Source organism: Chenopodium quinoa, unplaced genomic scaffold, assembly GCF_001683475.1.
Source record: "Chenopodium quinoa cultivar QQ74 unplaced genomic scaffold, ASM168347v1, whole genome shotgun sequence".
Classification (NCBI taxonomy): Eukaryota; Viridiplantae; Streptophyta; class Magnoliopsida; order Caryophyllales; family Amaranthaceae; genus Chenopodium; species Chenopodium quinoa.
Window position 1 is genome coordinate 89,529 of NW_018743906.1, and position 23,227 is coordinate 112,755.

General features: G+C 39.4%; 3 protein-coding genes across 7 annotated transcripts; 2 read left to right on the forward strand and 1 right to left on the reverse strand.

The window, feature by feature from the left end:
• Positions 1–777: 777 nt before the first annotated feature.
• On the reverse strand, positions 778–21,896 carry LOC110686899 (UDP-glucose 6-dehydrogenase 3-like). Of its 5 annotated transcripts, none has more exons than XM_021863508.1 (7): positions 21,718–21,896; positions 21,094–21,309; positions 14,251–21,010; positions 13,657–13,752; positions 13,242–13,355; positions 10,655–13,115; positions 778–1,098 (listed from the first exon to the last, which is right to left on the reverse strand). In XM_021863508.1, the coding sequence occupies exon 3, from the start codon at positions 20,942–20,944 to the stop codon at positions 19,589–19,591; it is 1,356 nt and encodes a 451-aa protein (XP_021719200.1). In that variant the 5' UTR covers positions 20,945–21,010; positions 21,094–21,309; positions 21,718–21,896; the 3' UTR covers positions 778–1,098; positions 10,655–13,115; positions 13,242–13,355; positions 13,657–13,752; positions 14,251–19,588. The 5 variants fall into 5 exon arrangements, with proteins under 5 accessions (XP_021719200.1, XP_021719202.1, XP_021719201.1 ...); XM_021863510.1 differs by lacking the exon at positions 778–1,098 and having other exon boundaries at positions 11,804–13,115; positions 14,251–18,358; positions 18,458–21,010; XM_021863509.1 differs by lacking the exon at positions 778–1,098 and having other exon boundaries at positions 11,804–13,115; positions 14,251–17,953; positions 18,108–21,010.
• LOC110686981 lies at positions 3,421–5,108 on the forward strand. The gene is made up of 2 exons (XM_021863614.1): positions 3,421–3,479; positions 4,130–5,108. The coding sequence occupies exons 1-2, from the start codon at positions 3,421–3,423 to the stop codon at positions 5,106–5,108; spliced, it is 1,038 nt and encodes a 345-aa protein (XP_021719306.1).
• Positions 5,995–8,559, forward strand: LOC110686982. The gene is made up of 4 exons (XM_021863615.1): positions 5,995–6,384; positions 6,562–7,464; positions 7,539–7,856; positions 8,506–8,559. Exons 1-4 carry the CDS (start codon positions 5,995–5,997, stop codon positions 8,557–8,559), a joined length of 1,665 nt encoding a protein of 554 aa, XP_021719307.1.
• Positions 21,897–23,227: the final 1,331 nt, after the last annotated feature.

Genomic DNA, 23,227 nt, shown 5'->3' on the forward strand with positions numbered 1-23,227 from the left:
AATAATTTTTTTTAAATTTTTTTTTTTACCATTCACGTGGTTATGTGTTATGCCACCAATCTCCCTTAATTGAGCTCTCTTGCTTTTTTTTTTTTTTTTTTTTGCAAAAGAGTTTGCTACAAGCTTTCCTTCGCCACTATGGTTTGTGAACGGGTGCACCATATCTTGTTGTGCCGGTTTAATAGCTAGCTCTTCATGAGTCGTGATTGTAGGTATGAATTTGTATGTCTAGTTTCTTCACGATAGTTGCTGAAATCTAATAAAGCAGAAACACAATAGCTGGATCCGCCCTCTTTTTTACTTTCTTTTTCTGAGCTGACCGGTAGAGCAAGTTGCCAATATTCGTCTTGCTTTCCCGTCTTAGATACTTTATCCCCAGTCCTGGGACTAGTATTTTCATCTTGTGGACATGGATAAGTGATATTTTTTCATAATTAGATCTCATGGCTAATCTTGGTATTCCTTAGACATACTCTTCTTTTGTGATCTTTATTTGTTAAAATCATACACAAGTATTACATAAGTTCATACTTTATTTACAACCATTCCAAAATTGATAATGAAGGTAGAAGGCAAGAGAATAAATTCATAGAGTATAATAAGTATACAAGTAGAAGGTGTTCTTAATGATGTTTGGCCATATTATGAAAAGCGTAATTATTTAGGTCCAACTTGATCTAACTTGATATTAATCAAATATAACCCAAAAATAACCCGAACCCAACCCGTCATACACCTGCTCAAAACCTGACTCGACATAAGTTTAAACTAAAGTTAAACCCGACCCAAAATTGATAAAATTGAACCCAACCTATGCGTGAAAGGGTAACAACTCAGTATAACACAAAATGAACTCAAACTGAATACCCAAATAAATAGTTATATAAAAGTATAGATAGTGTAAGATTTATCTTGCTTGTTACATTTAATGTAACTAAGAGGGCCTTTACAAGTAGAATTCAAAGTTAATACAAAATTTCTGGTTTTAAGATTAAAGAAATTTTTTAGCCTTCTGAAGAACTATTTGCTTCCGGATTTCAAAAAAACATTTTCGTTGTCAGGCAATACTTATTCATCCTTTATTCGTTCTGTTGTAATCTGCATCACGATACAAAATCACTTTTGAAACAAGAAATACAAGGATGAGTACATAAACTAAATTAAACCAATATCCAATAGCTACTCTAGTTACACATTGCAATTAAAATTTATCTGCACTTTCTAGATCACAAGTTTCAACAGAGATTTATTATCAAACCTTCTACTGATCTTGGACTTGATCTTTGCCCTTTGTCCTTTGCACTTTCTACTGGAGTAAATATAAGTTCTGATTGGATAGATAAATAGTTTACAGTACTTCATTTACACGACTTGTCAACAAGTAATTGAAACAACTAATTTCCAAAAGGATATGCTTGGACAGCTTGGAAAGAGTGGATATGGAATATTACCAAAGTAATTGAAACAACTAATTCCCAAAAGGTTTATTTGAAAGTTAAGATAAAACCTAATTTCCAAAAGGATTATAAAAAAGAGTTTTTAGGTTCATTGCCATTATCCTCAAACTATCACTCTCATTCACCCTTTTCCCGAACACCTTTTTTTATGCATCACAAAAAACAAGAATGAATCAAAAGTTACAGAAACTGAATTGTAACATTGATAGGAACATCCAAAAATTCACATAAAGAAGCTATAAAAAGAATCAAGATCATAGCATTTACTTACTGTTAGGTATTTTTTTTCCTGGGACTGTTTGTTTGCCCCTTTATCTTGGCTTATTGTTTGATTTTCGAATATGTAGTTTCATTCTTTGAGTATTTTTTGGATAAAGAAAATACTAACCGTCAACCGTGACTTTGTTGTAGTAGTATTAAACAGTTATAATCTATAATAGTCTGTTAGAAATGCTCTATCTTTGCTCCCTCTTCTTTGGCTTAATCCTGTCTTTTTCTTTATCATCTCATCTTCATTGTCAACTTCTTACTCTTGTTCCAGATTCCTCTTTAAATCTGGTTACAAAATATAGTAACTGTAGTCGCATCTGCTACTTCCTCCTTCTGCTACCCTTCCCTTTTCCATATATTTATGTGAAATTTAAAGTCTATTCCTAACTTTTTGTTTGGGTCCAATTTAGCGTAGTTGGGCCAGTCTATAAATGATTCAATTACAAACCCAAGGTCAAAGGCTCAACTCTCCAATCCATGCCAAGTCAAGTCAATGGCCCAGTCAATGTGGCAAGCCCACCTGACTCGTGGCCCATATCTCCAATTGTGCAAAGGTATAAAAGTCATCACTACTCTCACATTACATTCATTCACTTAGAGCCTCAAGCAATTAATACTCTTGTATAGCTTTCTCTCTCTGAACACTGTATTGACTTCGGCATCGGAGGGGCCTTCCTCGGCACAACCCCCGAGGTCAGTTTACGTGTGTTTGCTGTGCATGAAATCCTCGGCACAGTCGTCACTTGGACCGAGACCAGTCTTCAGCCCACCAAAAAGGACCTTGCCGAAGGTCCCATTGTTTTCATCCGAAACAATTTGGCGCCGTCTGTGTGGAAGACTTTAAAAAAAACAAGTCAATCTCTATCGTTCTACGCAGTCTCATTAGCAATGGCTAAGAACCGTAAGAACGGTAAAAACATTAACAAATCCGATTCCTCCCCATCGAGGAGGAACCCGATCCAAATGGGTGCGCGGAAAGGTCCACTTTTGACGCCCTCGCCATCACTGTCTCCATCACCCCCATGAGTAGGCAATCAGCCAGCTCGGAGAGGGTTCCCTCGGAGAAATCTCCATCTCCACCTCATCACACTCAACAACCGACCAGTTCTCGTCATGTGAGCCGGTCGGATGCTAAGAGTCATCCTCAGAGCATCCACTCCCGTTCTCAGCCGAGGACCCCTCAGACAGGGCCCTTGACTCAGGAAGTGGCGAGAGCGGTCGCGGTCTTCATGGAAATGATGAAGGCCCAAGCAATGCCACCACCTCATGACCGTTCACCCCCTCAGCCGAGGCAGCTGCGGAGGAAAACGAGCCAGCGGGGAGGAAAGCCCCCATCCTTCAAGGAATTGGGGGACCAATGGGAAGAGGATACTTGGAGAACCGAGCGAGAAAGAAAAAGGAACTCGCACTTCTTCAGGGAATCCAACACCCAAAATTATCAAAGTAATAAAAGCAGCAGCTCTGCTTCAGCTCGACCAGAGTATGCTCGCCGAGGCGTTTACGACCGTCTCGGCTCCAGGGAGCAGAGCGTGCACAGCCGCCTCTCTTACCCTGATCGTACTGAGTCTCGTCCTAAGTCTTCCCAGCCGGGGACGAAAACCACTTCTACCTCTCTGAGAGGGCGGAGCGCAGTCCCAACGGCTAGGAACAAGGGAAAGGCCGTAATGCTTCCCACCAGTTCTCCATTTGAAAAATGGATTCTGGAAGAGCATGTGCTGACGGTGAAAATTCCGTCGCACATTACTTACTACGGTACTTCGGATCCGAAGGACCACATTGCCTCTTACGAGGGGCACATGCATCTGAACCCTAGGTCCGAAACGACCTGGTGTAAATACTTTCCTACCACTCTTAAGGGGGTCGCGCAAGCGTGGATCACAAGGGTGTTTAGGAGGGTTCAATAACTGGGTGGAACGATCTGTCCACCAAATTTAAAAGCAAGTTTTCTACGGCAAACCGCCGAGAGAAGACAACTGCAGAGCTCTTGGGCCTGCAGCAAGGGGAGACCGAGAGTCTCCGAGACTACCTGACTCGCTTCAGCAACGAGTCGTCCGGCATCACAAGCCTGGACCAAGGGTTGGCCGTCTTTTCTTTGCAAAACGGCCTACAGACTGGCAAGTTCCTCGACTTCATGGTCATGCATCCCCCGCGGACCTTGGAGGAAGCTCTGAATGCTTCGGACAAGTTCATCCGAGCCGAAGAGTGGAACAAAACAAAAACTCATCCCCAAACATGGGCTTAGAAACAAAAACAGCAAATGTCTGAAGGCCAAGGCCAGAAGAAGGGCAAGGCGAAAGCCTCCGAAATTTCTTTAGCGGCCGAGTCGAAGAAGGACAAATCTACCCCTCACCTGGGTAGATACGAATCTTATACTCCTCTCGCCCTCACGCTAAAATCTACAGCGTGACGAAGGAGGAGCAGAGGTACAAGAAGCCGAGACCACTTCCCCAGTGGTATCAGCAGAAAAATAAAGACCGATGGTGTGAGTTCCATGAATCATCGGGACATCACACCGAAGAATGTATCCAGCTGAAGGACCAAATTGAGGATATGGTCCGGAAAGGTTACTGGAAAAAGTATCTCGCGGATCACCGCGAGAAAAAAGCTGAGATAGCAGAGAAAGACCCTCGGCAAGAAATTGACTTCCCCCGGATGAACAGCAACTCGTCGGACAAGGAAACTTTTCTGACAATCCTTACCATTTCCGGGGGCCTAAGTTCTCGGAGAGAGCGAAAACGTCACTTGAGGGCGCTGACCCATCAGGTGAACAATGGTGACATCCAGCCTCCCCAATCGCCGGTGCCGAACATGACGTTCACAGTCGCTGACTTCCGGGGGGTAACGTACCCTCATGAAGATCCTCTGGTGATCATAAGGCGAACCCTCATCGACGGTGGTAGCGGAGCAAACATTTTGTTCCGAAAGGCCTATAACCAGATTAAGCTGAAGACCAAGCACCTCACGCCAGTACCCTACCCGGTATCTGGATTCGACGGGTCTTCAACTTACCCCGACGGGAAAATCACACTTCTTGTCACTATCGACCGCGACGAAGCAGCCAGGAACTTCATGGCCGAATTCTTGGTCATAGACGCTCCATCCGTATACAACATGATCATAGGGAGACCTATGATTCACGAGATTCAGGGGGTAGTCTCCACGTACCATCAGATTATGATCCACGTTTCAAACGCCGGCTACCCCGAAAGAATTGAGGGCAGCCAAATGGAAGCCCGAAGATGCAACTACCTCAAGCCATCCACAAGTCGTTCGAACGACGATGACGAGGATGAGGAGGAAAAAGAAATGGAGCGAAGTGCGAAGAAGCCGAAAGGCCTAAGCGCTTCGGCCAAGGTACCCTGGCAAAAGAAAAATCGCTAGGGAAAGAAAAGTGTGGTTCCTCTTCCGAGCCGAAAGACTCGGAAGGCCAACTGAAGAAAAAGTTTGGGAAACCTGCTAATATTGACAGCAGGCCCGATTGTGAAGAATCCGGCCCCAAAGCAATGGAGCTGGATCAGCAGACTCAAACCATAGAGTTGGCTAAGGAGACTCTGAAAAGTGCGTTACAATCGGACTGGATCTCGATCCGAACGTCCGCGTTGAGCTCATCCAATTCCTTCGGGACAACAGAGATGTGTTCGCTTTCTCGGTAGCTGATATGCCCGGAATAAATCCGGAACTCATCTCCCACAAGCTTAATGTCGACCCCACGTGTCGGCCAGTTAAGCAAAAGAAGCAGAATTACTCCGTAAGCAAGAACCGAGACATTGCAGCCGAAGTCAAAAAGTTGCTGGATGCAGGCTTCATCGAACCCTGTCAGTATCCAGAATTGATGGCTAATGTGGTGATGGTTCAGAAGGCAAATGGCACCTGGAGAATGTGCGTTGACTTCACGGACCTAAATAGGGTTTGTCCAAAGGACTTTTACCCCTTACCGAGGATCGATCAGCTAGTCGTCTCGACAAGTGGGCATGCTCTGCTTAGTTTCATGGATGCATTCTCGGGGTATCATCAGATCTTCATGCACCCTGAAGACCGAGCAAAGACGGCCTTCGTCACAAACGTCGGGGTGTACAATTACAAAATGATGCCCTTCGATTAGAAAAATGCGGGGGCAACGTATCAAAGGCTGGTAGATCAGGTTTTCGCCGATCAAAAAGGCCGAAATATGGAAGTCTATGTCGACGATTGTATCGTCAAAAGCAAGGAAGATAAAGACCATGTTACGGACCTGGCTGAAACCTTCGCCACCTTAAGAAAGCACCAAATGAAGCTGAATCCGAAGAAGTGTCTCTTCGGCGTGAAATCTGGGAAATTACTCGGCTTCATGGTTAGCAAAAGAGGGATTGATGCCAATCCTACAAAGGTGCAAGCAGCGCTCGATCTTCCCAAGCCGAAAACAAAGAGGGACGTTCAGCGGCTCACCGGAAGAATTGCCGCCCTGTCAAGGTTCATCTCTAGAGCCTCGGACAAAGGGTTACCCTTTTTCAAAGCCCTGAAATTCCCAAAATCTAAAGAGCTCATCTGGGAAGACGAGCAAAGAGAAGCCTTCAAGCAATTTCGGGAGCATCTAGCTCAACTTCCGAAGCTGGCTCGCCCAGCCGAAGGAGAAACTCTTTACTTATACGTGGCAGTCAGTCCAGCCACTATAAGTGCAGTACTGCTGAGGGAAGAAGAAAAAGTTCAGCAGTCGATCTACTTCATCAGCCACACTCTAACGGACGCCGAGACTCGCTACCCCCTACTCGAAAAGGTTGCATATGCAGTAGTGGTAGCCGCTCGGAAGCTGAGGCCCTAATTTGATTGCCAACAAATAGTGGTCTTAACTGATCAGCCGCTGGAAAAAGTCCACGACAAAGTTGAAAAATCTGGTAGGCTAGCCAAGTGGGCTTTTGAGCTCACTGAGTTCAGCATCAACTACCAGCCGAGAGCAGTCATTAAGGCTCAGGCTCTAGCGTACTTCCTGGCTGAATGCTCGTACCAGGAGACGCTAGATGAAGAAAAGAAAATTTGGACTGTTTTTACGGATGGATCCTCCACCGTAAATGGTTCAGGAGCAGGGGTAGTGATAACCTCTCCGGAAGGCAAATCCTTCGAGTATGCACTGAAATTTTCTTTCAAGGCTTCAAACAACGAAGCCGAATATGAGGCAGCAATCGCTGGCCTAGAGCTGTGCATCTCTTCGGAAGCCAAACATGTATGTCTCAAGACAGACTCTCAGCTCGTCGCAAATGAGATCCGAGGCGAATATGAGGCCAAAGAGCCCTCAATGATAGCTTATCTCGCAAAGATCAAACCAATTATGGCGAAGCTGAGAACTTTTGAAGTTCAACTGATCCTCAATGCACAAGCCAACGCACTCTCCAAGCTTGCTAGTTCAACTCTAACCGAGCTGAACCAATCTGTATATGTGGAAGTGCGCCGAGAAAAAAGCATCGACGAAGTACCTGAAGTGTGCTGCGTCGACCACGAGCCGAGCTGGATGGATCCCATTCTAGCTTACAAGCTTCGCGGAGAAATTCTCGAAGACAAAATCCTAGCCTCCAAGGTGATGCGAACCAACTCAAGGTTCATTTTTTTCAGAGGAGAGCTCCTGAAAAATTCCTTCTCAGCCCCATTCCTGAAGTGCGTGGGAGCAACAGACGCTGATTACATCCTTCGGGAAATCCATCTTGGCATCTGCGGGAACCACATTGGGGAAAGGACTTTAGCCCACAAGGCATTGAGGTCAGCTTCGGTATTCCGAGGGTCTTTGTCTTTGATCATGGAAGGCAATTTGATAATTTGTCGCTAAGGCGATACACTGACCAGTTCGGCATTAAATTGGCATACTCAGCAGTGTGTCATCCACAAAGCAATGGTCAAGCCGAAGCTGCAAATAAGCAAATCCTCAACGCTTTGAAAAAGAGGGTTGAAGATCAAAAGTCCAAGTGGATAGAGGAACTCCCCGCAACCCTATGGTCACTTCGGACAACCGAAAAAGAGACAATGGGCCACTCACCTTTTGAGCTGGTGTATGGTGCCGAAGCCATTCTTCCAGTAGAAATCGGCTCCGAAAGTCTGCGAGTGCACCACTTCTCGGCTGAGAATGAGCAACTCATGAAGGAATCCCTCGATTTCCTAGACGAGGTCAGAGACTCAGCCCGAGACAGAATGGCTGCATACAAACAAAGAATCAGCAAATTTTATAACCGAAGAGTTCATGCGAGGCCTCTCAAAATTGAAGACCTCGTCCTTCGGAATGCTGCAGCTGTGCAGAAGAGCCGAATTCATGGGAAACTCTCAGCCACTTGGGAGGGACCTTATGAAATTTATGATGAGCTTCAGCCTGGAACATACCGACTTCGGCAGTTGGATGGAACTGAGCTGAAAATTCACTGGAATGCTGATGTACTTAAGAAATATCATGTGTAAACCCTTCGAGGCGGAACAATCTTTGTAAGTGCATCTTCAATTATTAATGAAAAGGCCTCCGAGCCACCATTTCTTCAAATACTTGCAATTTTTTGTTCTTTTATTTTTCTGTCTTCTATTTTCTCTTAAAGGGTTTTTCTTTGGCACTGACCGAAGCATTCGCCTTATAGGCACCATGTTTTGGATTGCTACAAAACCCGCCTAACACGGAACATCAGTCTTCCAGCCGAAGAAAATGCTTCGGACAGACTTGTTCCTAAAGGCAATGAGTCCGTGGACGAATCTGGGGTATTGCCTTAACTGAGCCTTGTGCCCCAAACGGTTATTGTTTAAGACATTGCCATAAGTTGGTCCTGTGTCTCAGATATCCATTCTGAAGGACAGACAGAAAGCAAAGAAAAAAAGCGTGAAGTATTAGAAATATTGTTAACATTAAAAGCTTCGTCTGAATCAAAAAAGGACAAGCAGTCATCTTATAAATCCGAAGACAAGGCCTTCAGATTTCTGGGGGCAACAAGCATACAAGTGCAAATTATCTTCAGCTGAAATTTTCCAAGCCGAAGCTTTTTACTTGGAAGATTTTTGCGAATTTTCGGAAACTTAGAAAAGCAAATGCAAAGTTCTAAAGCAAGACAATGGAAAAAAAAGCAGCAGATTTATAACATGTGAAATACGCTCGAAAACCGAGCTACAACAAATAAATGTTTCAGAACAAGAACTAATATCGGCAGCCGCCCACAAACGGGAAATTACAGCTGCCGAGCTACGTACAACTACTCAAAAAAGCAAAAATAGATAGAGTTTGTACATCAAGGCAAGCTGAAGCAAAAAACATTCAAGGCAAAAAATTCAGAAGCGACAAGTCAGAAATTAAGTGCATGTTGATCCGATCCGCAAGATTCTGAAGACGAATGCCCGAGTTCCTAGGCTTCAGCAGAAGGGTCAGGCCGAGCAGTTGGGACTCTTAGCAGTTTCAGCCCCGGCTGAGGAAGCGGCAGGCTGAGCCTTCGTCTTGGCCTCTTCGGCCTCCTTCCTCTTCAGAGCTTCTCCAGCTCAGCAACTTGAAGACGAGCCAGGAGATCCAACTCGGCCTGGCTAGCATAGACCATGTGAAGGTCGTTGATGTTTTCAGCCAGACCTCACACTAGTCCCAGTTTATCTTTGCATGATGAGCCAACCTCCTGGCCACGTTGAAGTCGTTCTCGTAACCCTGATCATACTCAGAGTATAGATCTTGACCTCTAGTTGTTTTTGGGCCTCCTTCAGCTGCTCTTGAAGCCAACTGCTTCTTAGCTTCATCAAGCTGAAGCCGAACCCTTGCTCCTTGGTTCTTCAGTTGATCCCAGACAAGACCCACTGCAGTTAGGGCTTGAGACAATTTTGTCCCCTTTTCTTTCAGCTGAGCATCTAAGTCCTAGGCTTCAGCAGTAGTTTGGGCCTCGAGGAGCTGGACATCTCTGCTCTCAACAGCTTGGTTAAGACGCTTCATCTCTTCATCCAGCGTCTCTTCCCTCTTTCAGAACCTCTCTTCTCGACTGGCCATCCGAGCCCTGGTGTCCTCTTCAATTCTATGCTCAATCCGGGCTCGAAGACCGGGGACATCAACGACCCCAAACTCATTCAGCTATGCTGAGCCTTGATCAACGGTAGGAAGAACATGTTCTTCCATTTCCGAGAAAAAGACGTTGAAGGCTTCAACCATTCTCTTTTCATGGCTCTCGGCATCTACGTACTGCTCTTCTGCTGTCGCAGCCTTCAGCTCTACATGTTTGGCCCGGGCTTCAGCCTCTTCAACCTTCAGCTGAAGTGATTCAATCATCTCTACAGTAAGAGTATGATTATGAACAACTTGTAAATTCAGGGAAGAACCAAAAAAAAAATGCAAGTGAAGCAGGAAGCTGAAGTTTCCTGCATCAGCAGCCTTTAGTTGTCAACAGCAGGAACGAGGATCTTTCGGCTAGGCTCACCAATCCCAGCAGTTGCTCGGATGGACCATTCTCTAGCCCGATCAACCTCGAACAAGTTAGAGAAGTCCCCGAACAAGATCAACCACCTTTCTACTAAGTGAATCCAGGACCTACTGCTACCGCCTCTCCTCCAATTGAGTCCATTCCTAGTAACCCCCCAAACAGAAAGGAAACAAAAAAGGGCTTAAAGGAAGGCAGTCAGTTGTAAAAACAGATTGCAGACAAATGTCATTTCCAAATGGCTTAGTTAAATTAATGCTAATCAACATATATTTTGCTGAACTTAGTAAAAGGATTAGCAGTATCATATAAAGAATGATTAACTTACCAACCATATATTTTTCTGAACTTAGTAAAGTTAAAGACAATGATTCCAAACTCATGTGAAATACATATCACAAAATCCAGTTGGTAAATAATGATGAACTTACTATGAATGTAGACACTTTAAATTCTGCTAATTAAGGATGGTTATTACTTACATATTTTTTACCATCAAAAGGAAAAAGAGGAAAAATATTCAGGGGAAGAGGAAAGAACACAGACCTTGACCATGGTTTCCCAGAACCAGGAAATGAGCCCATACTTGTTGAAATAACCAGGCAATAAGTGCAGCAAACTATGTAAGGGTATCCCAAGCAACTGACTCAAATAAGCATTCTTTCTAGGTGACAACACCAGTAATGAGCTGCACAGATAATCCAAGAATTGCAGCAGTGACTGCATCAACTTGCAAAGCTCCTCCAAAAACCCACAATCCCACTTGATGAAAGTATCACAAGGAAAGCATATCAATGTAACATGACATGGTATCTTTATATTAAAACTGAAAACTGAAATAAAAGTACTACAGAATGATGTACAGAGCGGAAAATCAACTTTCACAACGAATCGATGTTAACATCATTGAAGTTCCTTAATGACCTCAAAATTGCACAGATATTTAGCCCATAATTAGTATAGAATTTATCAATTAATCTTCATAAGTCATACAGGTATATATAATTTTCAATTGGCTAACATACAGGCATTAGTTGAAGACTCGGCTTCAACAAACATTTGCAAGCTAAACTGACAGCAAATACAGCTACAGGAATTTTGAATAACATTGCAAGCAAATATAAATCCAGAGCAAATACAAGGACCGGTACTGGAAAGGTAAACAAAGAGCTAACAACCACTTTAAAGGTCAACTCTTCTAATTATTAAACAAATACATATACTGCTCCATGTTGATCATATCCGCCAATTTAACTTCTCAGAAGAATATCAATAAGCTGAAAAGCTTCCCCCCTCTAATAATTTATGATTATTATCTTGGTGGTTCAGACACAACTGTTTCATAAGCTATATTTTTTTAGGCCTAATTGCAGGTGTAGCAAGCAAGATCTCTGAAATCAATTAGCAAACACTAACAAATTTACTAACCAAAGATTGGATCTAACAGAAAAATAACTTCAAAATTTTATAAATTTTAATTCTAATTAATTCTAAGATATCGTATAAAAAGTCACAAGGTAATCACACAATCTTAGTCACTATTCATCAGATCAAGACCTAAAGGAGCAAAAAAACCAAGAATAATGTTTAAAGAAGAAGACAGAAAGAAAGAGGGACCTTGAATTGGATTATTCAAAGAGCTTCCCAGTAGACGAAAAGATAATAAGGCCAATTTCAGCATCACGCAGAGTATAGTTTTTTTTTTTTTTTTTTTTTTTGGTAAAAAGAGTGCATTTATAATCCAACCAGTATAAATCGCAAATTTAAAAGCAAAATGGGTAGTTTCATAATTATTTGTTTGAGACTTCCCAAAGATCTTACATTTAGCCCACTGAATCCCTGTTCTTATGCGGCTGTTTACCCAAAACACCAACCCACAACACCGCCCTTGACCAAACTAACAAGGACAAATTACAAGAGCCCAAAGGTAACCCTAACAGATTACTTTTGTTAACGTGATTATAAAAAATGAAGTTGGCTGACTTGATGGGACATGCAGAGTTAAATCAAAACAGAAGCAACGGGGCAGCATCAGCTTCACACAACAGGTCTTGCTCTCTTCTACATACTTTAATTCAAGCCAACTCTGATTCGTACCAAACTGTAAAACTAAATTCAATTGATCATAACTAATCTTTAGCAATTTAAAGTAAATTTGGCTGTTCCAATCGATTTCATCGATCTAAACTAATTTCTGAAAATTCTAATTGATCTCAATGCGAACTATACTCAACCCAACTTTGATTTGTACCATGTTACCCAATAAAATGCCAAATCCTTCTTCTCCATGTTCCCTCCTTTAAATGGCTTTGAAAATTATAGGTTGTACTTACTCCCCTCCCTTTCACTCTCTCTCTCTCTAAAAGTGCTCCATATCTCTTCCTCAACTACACTTTAAAAATGGTGAACTTATATTCTCGCCCTCCTCTTCCTCCATCATCCTCAAACTCGTCTTTTAAGGCTTTGCAAATTTAAAAGTATCCTAAAGGTGTTAAAATTGGTCTTTACCACTATCCCATCTTTTATTCATCCCCCTCTTGTTCCTTCCCCCCTTCTTTCTTTCTTCAACCCACTCTTCTTTGTAAGGCTTTTAAAAATATATTTTTCTTTTTACTACTTGCCAAGTTGCCAACCCCTGCCCTTTTCTAAAGAACATCATAGAGAGCGACAGCACCAATTCTGCAAAGATGATTTAATGAGTTCCTTCCAACGCATCCAATCAGGCAACCAAATACATAGAGTAATCAAGGAGAGTAAGAACCTAAGAGATCATTCATACTTCAATGCCTCGGAAGTCATTCCTCAACCTTGCACCTCGTCAGTAGCCCGTAGTTCCCATGCTTCAGGTTGTTAAGATATAAGTTAGCAGAAGAAGATGCAAATGAATAGAAAATATAATTATCAGGGCCATTTCATTGTCAAGGTCCCAATAATAGACCTTGACACCGCCATGTTGGAGCTTCAAAGCTGCTCTGATAGATACCATTGAAACCCTCAGTATATACATCTGTTAGGAAAAGAACAAAGTAACTTGTTTATAGCTAGGAAAAGATAGAACATAAAACCATAGAAAAGAACTCAGTAATTTCAAATAGATTAGAAAGATCATAAATTTGCTTTACAGATTATCTACCTTACTTCTTGCTTGAAATTGAAAAGAGGTGGCAGTGGGCGACCGTTTGGAAGGCGAGTATTGGGATCACGAAGCTCATCAAAGAAAGGATGAACACATGCTTCCAACTGCAAGCTAATTAGTAAGGCAAAAAGATAAGTTCAGATTCTAAAACTTGCAAAAAGTTACGAACAGTTAATACCGTACAATATAATTTAACAAGATTATTTATAGGAAATATAAATCTAGACGTTCTCATGTTTCCTTGAATGCAACCCATTCCATCCTTTCCTGTAACTTTTTTTTCCCTTGGAAGGGGAGGGAGGCTTTTACATGAAGGCAAGGTCAAATAAGAAAATAAGAATGAGATTGTGCCAAATGAGATTGTGCGAAAATGTGGGGGAGAAAAGGGTGATGGGTGAGGATGGTTGCTTACTGCAGTGCAACAAAGATTGGGTGAATACTGTAGTCCTGAAGCAAGATTGATGGCTTCAGGAGGCATTCATTCAGGAGGCATTCATTTAGGAATAACCTGCATCAGCGAACATCATTATCAGTATACAAATTCTTTCAAGCATCAAATTGTTCATTGATTGAAAATTACATAGATACTTGTATACGACATTGCAGATTTACACAAAAATGTTAGGGAATCAGATGCATGTAAGGACTTCCAACAACACACCATCTTGTTCCCAAGAAAAAAAAAATATATAAATAAAATAAAATAAAAAAATTCACCCAAAGACGGCCATATGAATGCCATATAAGTTTCACAAGGCCATAAGGGTTTAGGTACTAATGCTTAACACTTCAATGGATCAATTCTCTCAAAGTACAGGCCACTTGACCACCTCACCTTAATCTTATTAAATGAACAATGTAATCAACATTGCAGCAGTACTCATCCCCTTTCATAAATTCATCATATGAAGAAATTGGCCCAAGTGATACACATTATAGTATGATGCTATGATCCACTTTAAAAAAATGGAGTGAAAAAGTAGAGGGGAGGAAACAGCAATAATACCTTGTGCCAAGGGTGAGCTTTAATCTGTGGAAACCTAAAATCAATATAGTTGGGATTCATCATCGAATTTCTTCTCTAGTAGGAGTACCAAGAACCTGAAAATATATGGACACAGTCAATTAATTTTGAAACCCAAATTTAGGAGAGAGAAACATGTTGTGATCAGATCAATTGCCTGCCATTGATGAGAGAGAAAGGAAGGTTGATGAAAGATTGAGTGGTGGTGAAAATGGGAAATGGAGTCATACGAATGTACTCAACGAGAAAAAGTTAAATAATTGCAGGAATTTTCTAGGTGAAGTTCGGGTTTCGAGATCGAATGTTGCAAAAGGAGGGACAAATTTCGGTTTGGATTGGAATCTAATTATGAAAACCGAATTAATCTGGTTAGGTTCGGTTTGGATTGGACCAAATCTCAATTTGGTTTAGATTCGGTTTGAGAAATCCAAAACCGAATTAATTCGAATTGGATTCGGTTTTGGCCATAATACAAACCGCAAACCGAACTTTCACCCCTACTTGAGTATCCATGTAACACTCGACATTCCAAGTTTACAACATAAGTATGGAGCCTATGGACCGGTGAAAGTGCATATCTTTACCTCACACTATAATGGTCTTTTGAAGTACTCTACATATTTTCTCCCTCCTCTCTGCATGTTATCCTATATGTTGCCCTTTCACCCTAACATTAGTTCACCCCCTCTCGTTGAAGTGATTCCCTCACCAATTAAAATCAATTATACCTTGCAATAAATCTCATTCAATTATACCTTGCAATAAATCTCATTAATTTGGAAAATTGGCGAAAACTCCAATAAATCCCACTAATTAAGATGGACTACAATCTTCTACATAATCCTAAATCAATCATATTGATGTCAAACTTAACTAACAAACCCAGTTGTAGGGCATCAATACGAATTCAAGAATAATTTTCCTAAAAATAAAAGAAATTTAAAAGGAGAAATAATCTCAAAGACAAGAAAGTTAAACTTATCCCAAGAAACATCAAGATCAAACAACTTGCCAATTTAAAAGGTGATGCTGATGGCAATTTCGATGATTTGTCCTTCATCCTAGTAACTCAAATCTTAAAACACATAAAATAAAACAAAAAAAGGGTTATGCGCAATAATCTGGGCAATTAAGGAAATAGAGCTTTCAAATAGGGTTTTCAGGAAGTGGGTAAAATTTGTATGGTGAATACATGTAAGCTGAAAACTATGTATTCATAAGTATCATCATATATTCATACCTGATAACAAAAGTATCGTCAAAGTGTTCCTCATAGTACTGTAGAGATTGAATTGAAGAAGAAGCAGTGTTGATGAAAGGAGATAGAAAACCCAAGCATCATCTGCAATTTCATCACCTAAACTTAAAAACCTAGGTCAAATTGATGCTGAATTTCTGGTACAATTTGATTTCAGAGGAGAGAGAAAGTGAATCAGAAGGAGAGAAGATATTTGATGACTATAAAGAAGGATAACCATCTACTTCAAAAAGCTGTTTTAATGGAGAGAATGCTTCAGCGTGCTTCAATGGAGGAGAGAGAGAAAAAGTACTAATCCCAAACAACGTCCACGTGACAAGCAAAAAAAGGCAATAAGGAACCGATGTGGAAAGAAGGGCCAAAATGTCTCATCAATATTCATTCAACAGTAACAATTTTCTCATATTTATAGAAGGTGTATAGATTTGTAATCTCGAGATCACAAAAATTTTAATTTTCATTTCAAAGCCTAACACAACTATTTTATTTTTAGTTTCACACCTGGTTATGACTAGCTGTTCATAGGGTTCTGTTACAAGTTGAACAATGAAATAGCATAAATTTAATGTTTTACATAGTCCATCATTGTGGAAGTGCTGCTATAACAAGCCACTATGGATAACAGCCTAGCCTGACTGATACCGAAAAGGGTTATTGCAATAGACAAATATTATTACAATAATTGGCTAGACTGATTAAATGCGGGCTCTATAAAACCTTTTATATGAAAAATATTGACCTTGATGTTTTCATATCTGAGCTCTAATAGCAAACAAAACCGCCATGCACAAATAACTAATATAAGAGAGATAATAGATGTCTCTTTGTTAATCTAGGTTTTTGCCCAACTGGCTGCATGTGAACCTTGGTTAATCTTTTAATTATAAAGACAACACAGGACTTATCATTTAAAGCTTATTTTAAGCTTATATGCAAGTGCATGTATTTGTTTAATCCACTGATAGGTAGTTCAGACACATGTTTAAACCAAATGTATCAAAAGTCATTTTACCCAACTTTATTTAGGCTCAAATATTACTTCTATCAGCATAGTGCTAGGAATTAGCATGGTTTCTGACAAGATTACAACTCTAATTATGGCAAAGATTAGGGAAGAACAATGCTGATTATATTGATAATAGGTGAATTACATTAATAGAACGATAATTCCACTTTCGAGAGGTGGATGCTCTCCTAACATGAGCTTTCGAGAGGCTCATTCTCTCCCGATAAGAATCCTCACAATATTCAACATGATGATTATTCCTCCTAATGAGGCCTATATATAGAAAAACTCTCATAACAAACTCTAACTTATTCCCCAAGCTACTATTAATAGGCTATGACTAACATACCCTTCCCCTAATATTAATTCCTTGCACATAGTTATATCCATTATTACTTAAGACCGACCTAATAAAAAGTGCACATAAATGTAAGTAATTTACCTGCCACTTAAGCACCAAAAATAATAAAGGCCTTGAAAAGGAGCAGTGTGGTCTACAAGCACAAGCCTTACACAGTAAAGATCCTGAGTAGAATCCTAAAAACATCAAGTTTAATTCACCATTCTTACATACCATGTAATGATGAAACAACCAAAGCATATGATAGATTCCTAACAAAACAAATCAGCACTGCATAACACAGCAAACACTAAACGGACTCATTTAATAAGTCAAATGACCATGGAGCAAAAAAAAAAAACTTAAACAAAATAATCACAGCTAATAACCGCCTATCGTAAAGATGCAACAGATACTAAACATGAAAACCATGAATCACTTTTATCAATGCTGAGTACAAATATACGGATAGAATACTACAGGAAATTAGGTCAGGCCATGTAACATCCTTTAATTTAAGGTGATGCAAGACCTAATATAATGGCATGAGGTGCTCAGGTTGCAAGTAGCACAATTGTACTTGGGACAAGCCATGTAACATCCTTAAATCCAAGGTGATGTAAATAACACACAAAAATGATGATCATTATCTATGAACGTGGTGAATATCAACATATTTGGTTTACACCATAAAACAAGCATATGCAGATACACAGTACCTGATGTAAGAGCTCCAATCACCAATGTTTCTACAGAATGCACGTCTTCCACGTCCTCTGATTATTCTAGAGTCAACAGCTGCAATTTACCCAATAACTGTTCCTGACCAGGTTCCCCTGAGCACCATGAGAAGACATAATTATAAGACACTAAGCCAAGACAATTGAATTAGGAAATACCAATAGCGGTTACTGGCATGATAACATCTAATATGGCAACCATATTTTGCTGAGGGTGGCCAGATAACATATGTGTAATGCTACTGATATCCAATACACCAGCAGCCAGAAGTTGCAGTGGGCCGAAGCAAGTCCATGAGAAAGGGCAGGCTGATGTGTGAAGAGCAAAAGCATAGATTGAACTGTAGTGGAAAGGCTTATTATCATTCACAAGATGTGTTAAAATATTGCCTTCACAAAGAAGGGTTATAGAAACAAAAAGGGAACGATACAATATAAGCTACAAGTCAGCCCAAATGCAACAAGTTATATTAGTCAAAAAGTATCAAAACTTACTTCAACCCAGAGAAGGTAAACCAACCAGTACAATTAAGTTTGCAGAAAGGAGATAGTTTTGCAAAAGAAACTGCATCATAAAGGTCCCGAGATATGTTCTTTTTTCGACTTCTAGAGCTCATTGATGAACTAGAAATGCAAACGTATAAAGTAACGTCGGAGTATTGGTGTATTCATCAGCAACGTTCTGCAGAAAGTCTACTGCCACACTAGAAAAACCCCCCCAAATCATCCACCACACATTGAATTCCCTGTCAGCAAGTTTCTGACTACGTAGAATAGGTTAAAAAACAATTTAAAAAAAAAACAATCTGGAAAAGAACAACACTAGTCTTTAAATAGTAGCTGACCTGCAAAGAAGAAGGCATAGCATAAATAAGATAGTTGAGCTACTAACAACTATATAAAATCTCTAAATAGCCCTTCCTCAAATATTCAATCGATCCAAGAGGCCATAAAAGAGAGGGAGGAGATTGGCTATTCAGCAAATCAACAACTATAATGCCTTGCAAATTGGAACAAAAGGCAGAAAGCAGCAGAACAGAATAGAAGGTAAGGAAAACCTGAAGCACAACAAAAGCTATAAATTCGTGAACAAACGACTAGCAAATCTACTACTTAAAGTAGGTTGGGAAAAAACACTTAGAAAATCACCCCCTCCCCTCCCCTCCCCCTACAATTTTTTTTATAAAAATAGGAGCTTGAAAGCAAAAAATTGCTAACAAATCATTCCCTCTAATCCCTCTATGTAATCCCCAAGGGAATAAAAGCTAAACATTAAATCACACAAAATCTGGCAACAACTTACTGCATCATACTGCCATGAGGTTTGAACAATCCCAAATAGATCCACCACACCACTCTGAACATTCAAAAACCTTATAACACAAACGACCAAAGGGAAATGCCCAAATCCAGAACATCTCTAACAAATTATGAACAAAACAGAAAGCCAACAAACTTGGTAAAAGTATAGTAAAGGGCAAACATTAGAACAGTGCACATATATTAAAATATACATCATCATCACACAGTCAAATGAAGGAAACTATTGCTAATTATGCAACATAATTTCCTAACATAAAAAAAAATAAAAAACAAAGGCAGCCAACTAAAAATAGGACCAGTAAAACTATTTCAACTTAGAGTTCCATTTTTATAGTAGAAATCACTTCATCCTTTCGAGGTTTTAGCTTATTAACCACCTGAAAACTTCTGCTTTAAAGCTCTTTCTAATTAGAAATAAAATCCACAACCTACTTTTACTTTTTTCATGGATTATAGATAAAAAGATAAGCAGATAGATATTTAGAGTTAAATCTCTAATTGTAAATGCAATATCTCAAATACATTAGTAAATATGATAAATTTAAATATAGATTAATAGCCTAAAAAATTAACCATAAAAACCAAGAGATTGACATATATAACTAAATCAAACTCCCATTACACTTCAACTGAATAAGTCAACAATTGCAAGTCTAAATAGGCTTTCCAAGCTTATAGAGTTTAAAATGAGTATTTGGAATAATAACGGTGTTGTCAAACAAATCACAGCAATCAAAAATAAATTTTGTTCTTCTCATGGCAAGGAGAATTTGATGAATTTCTTGCTGCAACATCGTTTTAAACTCCATCCATTCAACCAGAAAAACCATAGCTTGTGTGTTAGTCCAAGCGGCAGACGCATTTGCAGCAACATGAACTCGATTTTTAGCTTTATCAGAGAATGATGAGATGATATTTTCATCAGGAACAGCAGGATCATAAACCACCAAATGAACATCACGAGCTTTCAACAATGCTTTGCAAATGTAAATGGCCGGAGACTCGCGAATATCATCGGTATCAACTTTGTTGGAGAAACCATAGATAGCTATTCTCTTTGAAGATCCTATCATGGATAAAATTGTTTTCACCAAATCATCCATTTTCTTCCTTCTTAATTTAATTAACTTATTAAAAAGTTCCATCTCTTCCTTCAATCCAATATAATCACATAAATATGAAAGATAGGACACATCTTTGTTCAAGCCTAATCCTCCGTAACCCGGTCTTGAATCGACAAAAAAAGCATCAACCCTAGGGTTGGCCGTAAAACTTCTCTTCACATCATCAAAATTAGCACCAACCTTTCCGCAAATGGTAGACCCGATATTCATAATAGTTAGTTGAGCTGAAATTGATGCATTAGACAAAAGTTTACCTAGTTCAACAGAAGAAAGGGAAGTAACCATTTCAATCCTATCATAATCATGCTCCACCACTGGCAAGTATAAATCCCTAAAGAATTCTCGACCACCATTAAAAAACTCTTCTAACACTATTTTATGAGGATATGACAGATCATCAACAACCGTGCCTTCGGAGAAAAATTCTGGGTTGGTAATGATATGAAGATAGTTGAAGTTGTTGTACTCAGAGAAACGATCATGAATGTTCCTCTTATAGTCTATTGGAAGTGTGGACTTTACAACCACATACCTAGATCGCAATACTGGTTCCCTGCCAATTGAATCCAATATAGCTCTGGTCGCATCTTCCCAATTTTGGACATCAAAATCACTCTTTACCTGTCTGGGCTGTTCTTTTAACGGTATATTAACCGCAATAAATATCACCCGACAAAGGTCAAGCTTAGCAGCAATATTGGAGCTAAATACCAAATTATAATTAACATGCATAGCTTCATCCAGTAAATCATCCATACCAGGTTCTGAAAACAACATCAATCTTTCATTCTCTTCGTTAACACCATTTATATTATTGATGAGATCTATATCCCTGTCAACCACAACGAATGTCTTATTTAGCCAGTGGTGCGAAAGAACAGCCATTGACAAAACTCCCACTCTTCCAGCTCCAATACAACAAATTCTCTAAACATCATCAAGATGTAGAACCTGGAAACAAAAAAAAAATTATAATAATTATACCAAGCAATATATCAGTAGTTGTACAGTTAATACAAGTAAAATATACTCACTTCTTCAACAGGAACCTCCCCATTATCAGCATCATCATCCATAGAATCCGTAACATAATCATCACGTTCAACAGGAACCTCCCCATTATCAGCATCATCATCCATAGAATCCGTAACATCATCATCATGTTCATGAGAAGAGAACTCCTCTTGACTAGCAGAAAAATTTTCACGATCGCTCATTTTTAAGAGTAAACAGTAGCAAATTGATGGATACTGAAAAGTAGCGCAACAATGTTAAAGTTTGAAGAAAAACTCAAATTAATTAATAAACAAAAACCCAAAATCAACGAATGTAATCTATGATATAAACTATCATCAAGCAACTCAATCAAACCAAAAACCCTCAACCCATTACTCCATGGAATACTTAGATTTTGCAGTTAGAACCTAACCCTAACAAATTCAAAACCAAAATTTTAGCACAATTAACATGTCCAAAACTTACCCAGAAAACCCAAATTCGAAACAATAAAAACTGCAACAATGAAGAAAAAATTGAGAAAGCATTAAGCAATAAACAACTGATCACATGAATACAAATTAAGTTTTGAAGATATACTCAAATTAGAGGAGAGAGAAAGAACCAAAAAACGCAAATTTTAGGAAAGAAAAAGGACTTACATTAAAGGGGTTAGGTTGGTGTTGACAGTGATTGGGCGGCCGCCGGTCCCTTCTTCCTCTGTCTCTGTCTCTCTCTCTCTCCTTCTCCTTTCGTGGTGTGCTCGACAAAAGAGACTATGGGCCTGTTTTTTTCGACGGCCCTGTTCTCCGAGGAAGTATATTTGACAAAAGTGGAGAGGGTCCATTTGGACCATCGCACCAATAAAAATAATAATTTTCAGAATATAAATAAAGATAAAATGATTACCACTTAATTTTGTTTTAATATTGTTTGATACTCTATTGTTCGAAATTTTTTATTGGAATTGTCAAAAAAATTAGTGAAATCAAACGGATACCTTATGTTCACATTCTTAAATGCATATGTTCATATTTTGAATTCTTATGTTCAAATTTTGAATACTTATGTTCACTTTTTGAAATGCATATGTTCATATTTTTTTATGCATATGTTCACTTTCTTAAATGCTTATGTTCATATGTTGAATCCTTTTGTAAACTTTCTGAAATGTTTATGTAAACTTTCTGAAATGCATATATTCACTTTCTAAATCTATATGTTCATATTTTTTTTATGTATATGTTCACCTTCTGAAATGCTTAATTATGTTCATACGCATTCAAAAATGGACCAATGCATATATTCATATTTTGAATGTGTATGTTCATTTTCTAAAATACATATGTTCATATTTTTAATACTTATAATGTGTATGTTTTAGGGACCCAATGCATATGTTCATATTTTGAATGCTTATGTTCACTTTCTTAAATGCATATGTGCATATATTTTTATGCATATGTTCTCTTTCTGAAATGCATGTGTTCACTTTCAGGGAACCAATGCGTATGCTCATATTTTAAATGCCTAGATTCATTTTCTAAAATGCATATATTCACATGTGCAATGCATATGTTCATATTTTTAATACCTATAATGCGTATGTTTCATAATCATTTTATTTTAAATTTCTTCAATTTTCTTGTGCTCATAATTAAGGGTGCGTTCTATTCACCTAATTTTTACTTATATGAACTTATTTGATCTTATCTGAACTTATATTAACTTATCTGATCTTATCTTAACTTATTAGCCCTTATTTTAGTTATAAAATGAACTTGGGTAGCCCTTGTTTTGGGTAATTTTACCCATGCCACGTGGGCCAATCCCTGCTTGACACGTGTCAAGCCCTCATTGGTCCCAATGGGACCAATCTCCATTTGACACGTGTCATCCCAAAGACCTGGGAGAAACGGCGGCCTTTAGGCCCAAATCCCGAGGTAGCCGCAATGCGGCGCAGCCCACCAATGATTAGGGCAATGACCTAATCATGGGCACATTTCCCAATGACCCTATAAATAGGGAGAATTACCCCATTTTGGGGGCATCTAAAAAATTATCTAAAATTACCTACATTCTCTTACAATAGAAGAAACACCTGATCGGCTTGGAATTCGAGACGATCTCACCTCAATTTCCGCACCTTTTTCCTTCTCATTCAAGTACTAA

Bases quoted from the DNA above. Each gene is read 5' to 3' on its own strand.
- LOC110686982 (XM_021863615.1), top strand. From the start codon at position 5,995: ATGAAGCTGAATCCGAAGAAGTGTCTCTTCGGCGTGAAATCTGGGAAA. The intron at 6,385-6,561 runs GTACTGCTGAGG...TTAACTGATCAG, and splicing joins GTCCAGCCACTATAAGTGCA to CCGCTGGAAAAAGTCCACGA. The intron at 7,857-8,505 runs GTCAGAGACTCA...CCTGTGTCTCAG, and splicing joins CCCTCGATTTCCTAGACGAG to ATATCCATTCTGAAGGACAG.
- LOC110686899 (XM_021863508.1), bottom strand. From the start codon at position 20,944: ATGGCTGTTCTTTCGCACCACTGGCTAAATAAGACATTCGTTGTGGTT.
- LOC110686981 (XM_021863614.1), top strand. From the start codon at position 3,421: ATGGATTCTGGAAGAGCATGTGCTGACGGTGAAAATTCCGTCGCACAT. The intron at 3,480-4,129 runs GTACTTCGGATC...TAAAATCTACAG, and splicing joins GTCGCACATTACTTACTACG to CGTGACGAAGGAGGAGCAGA.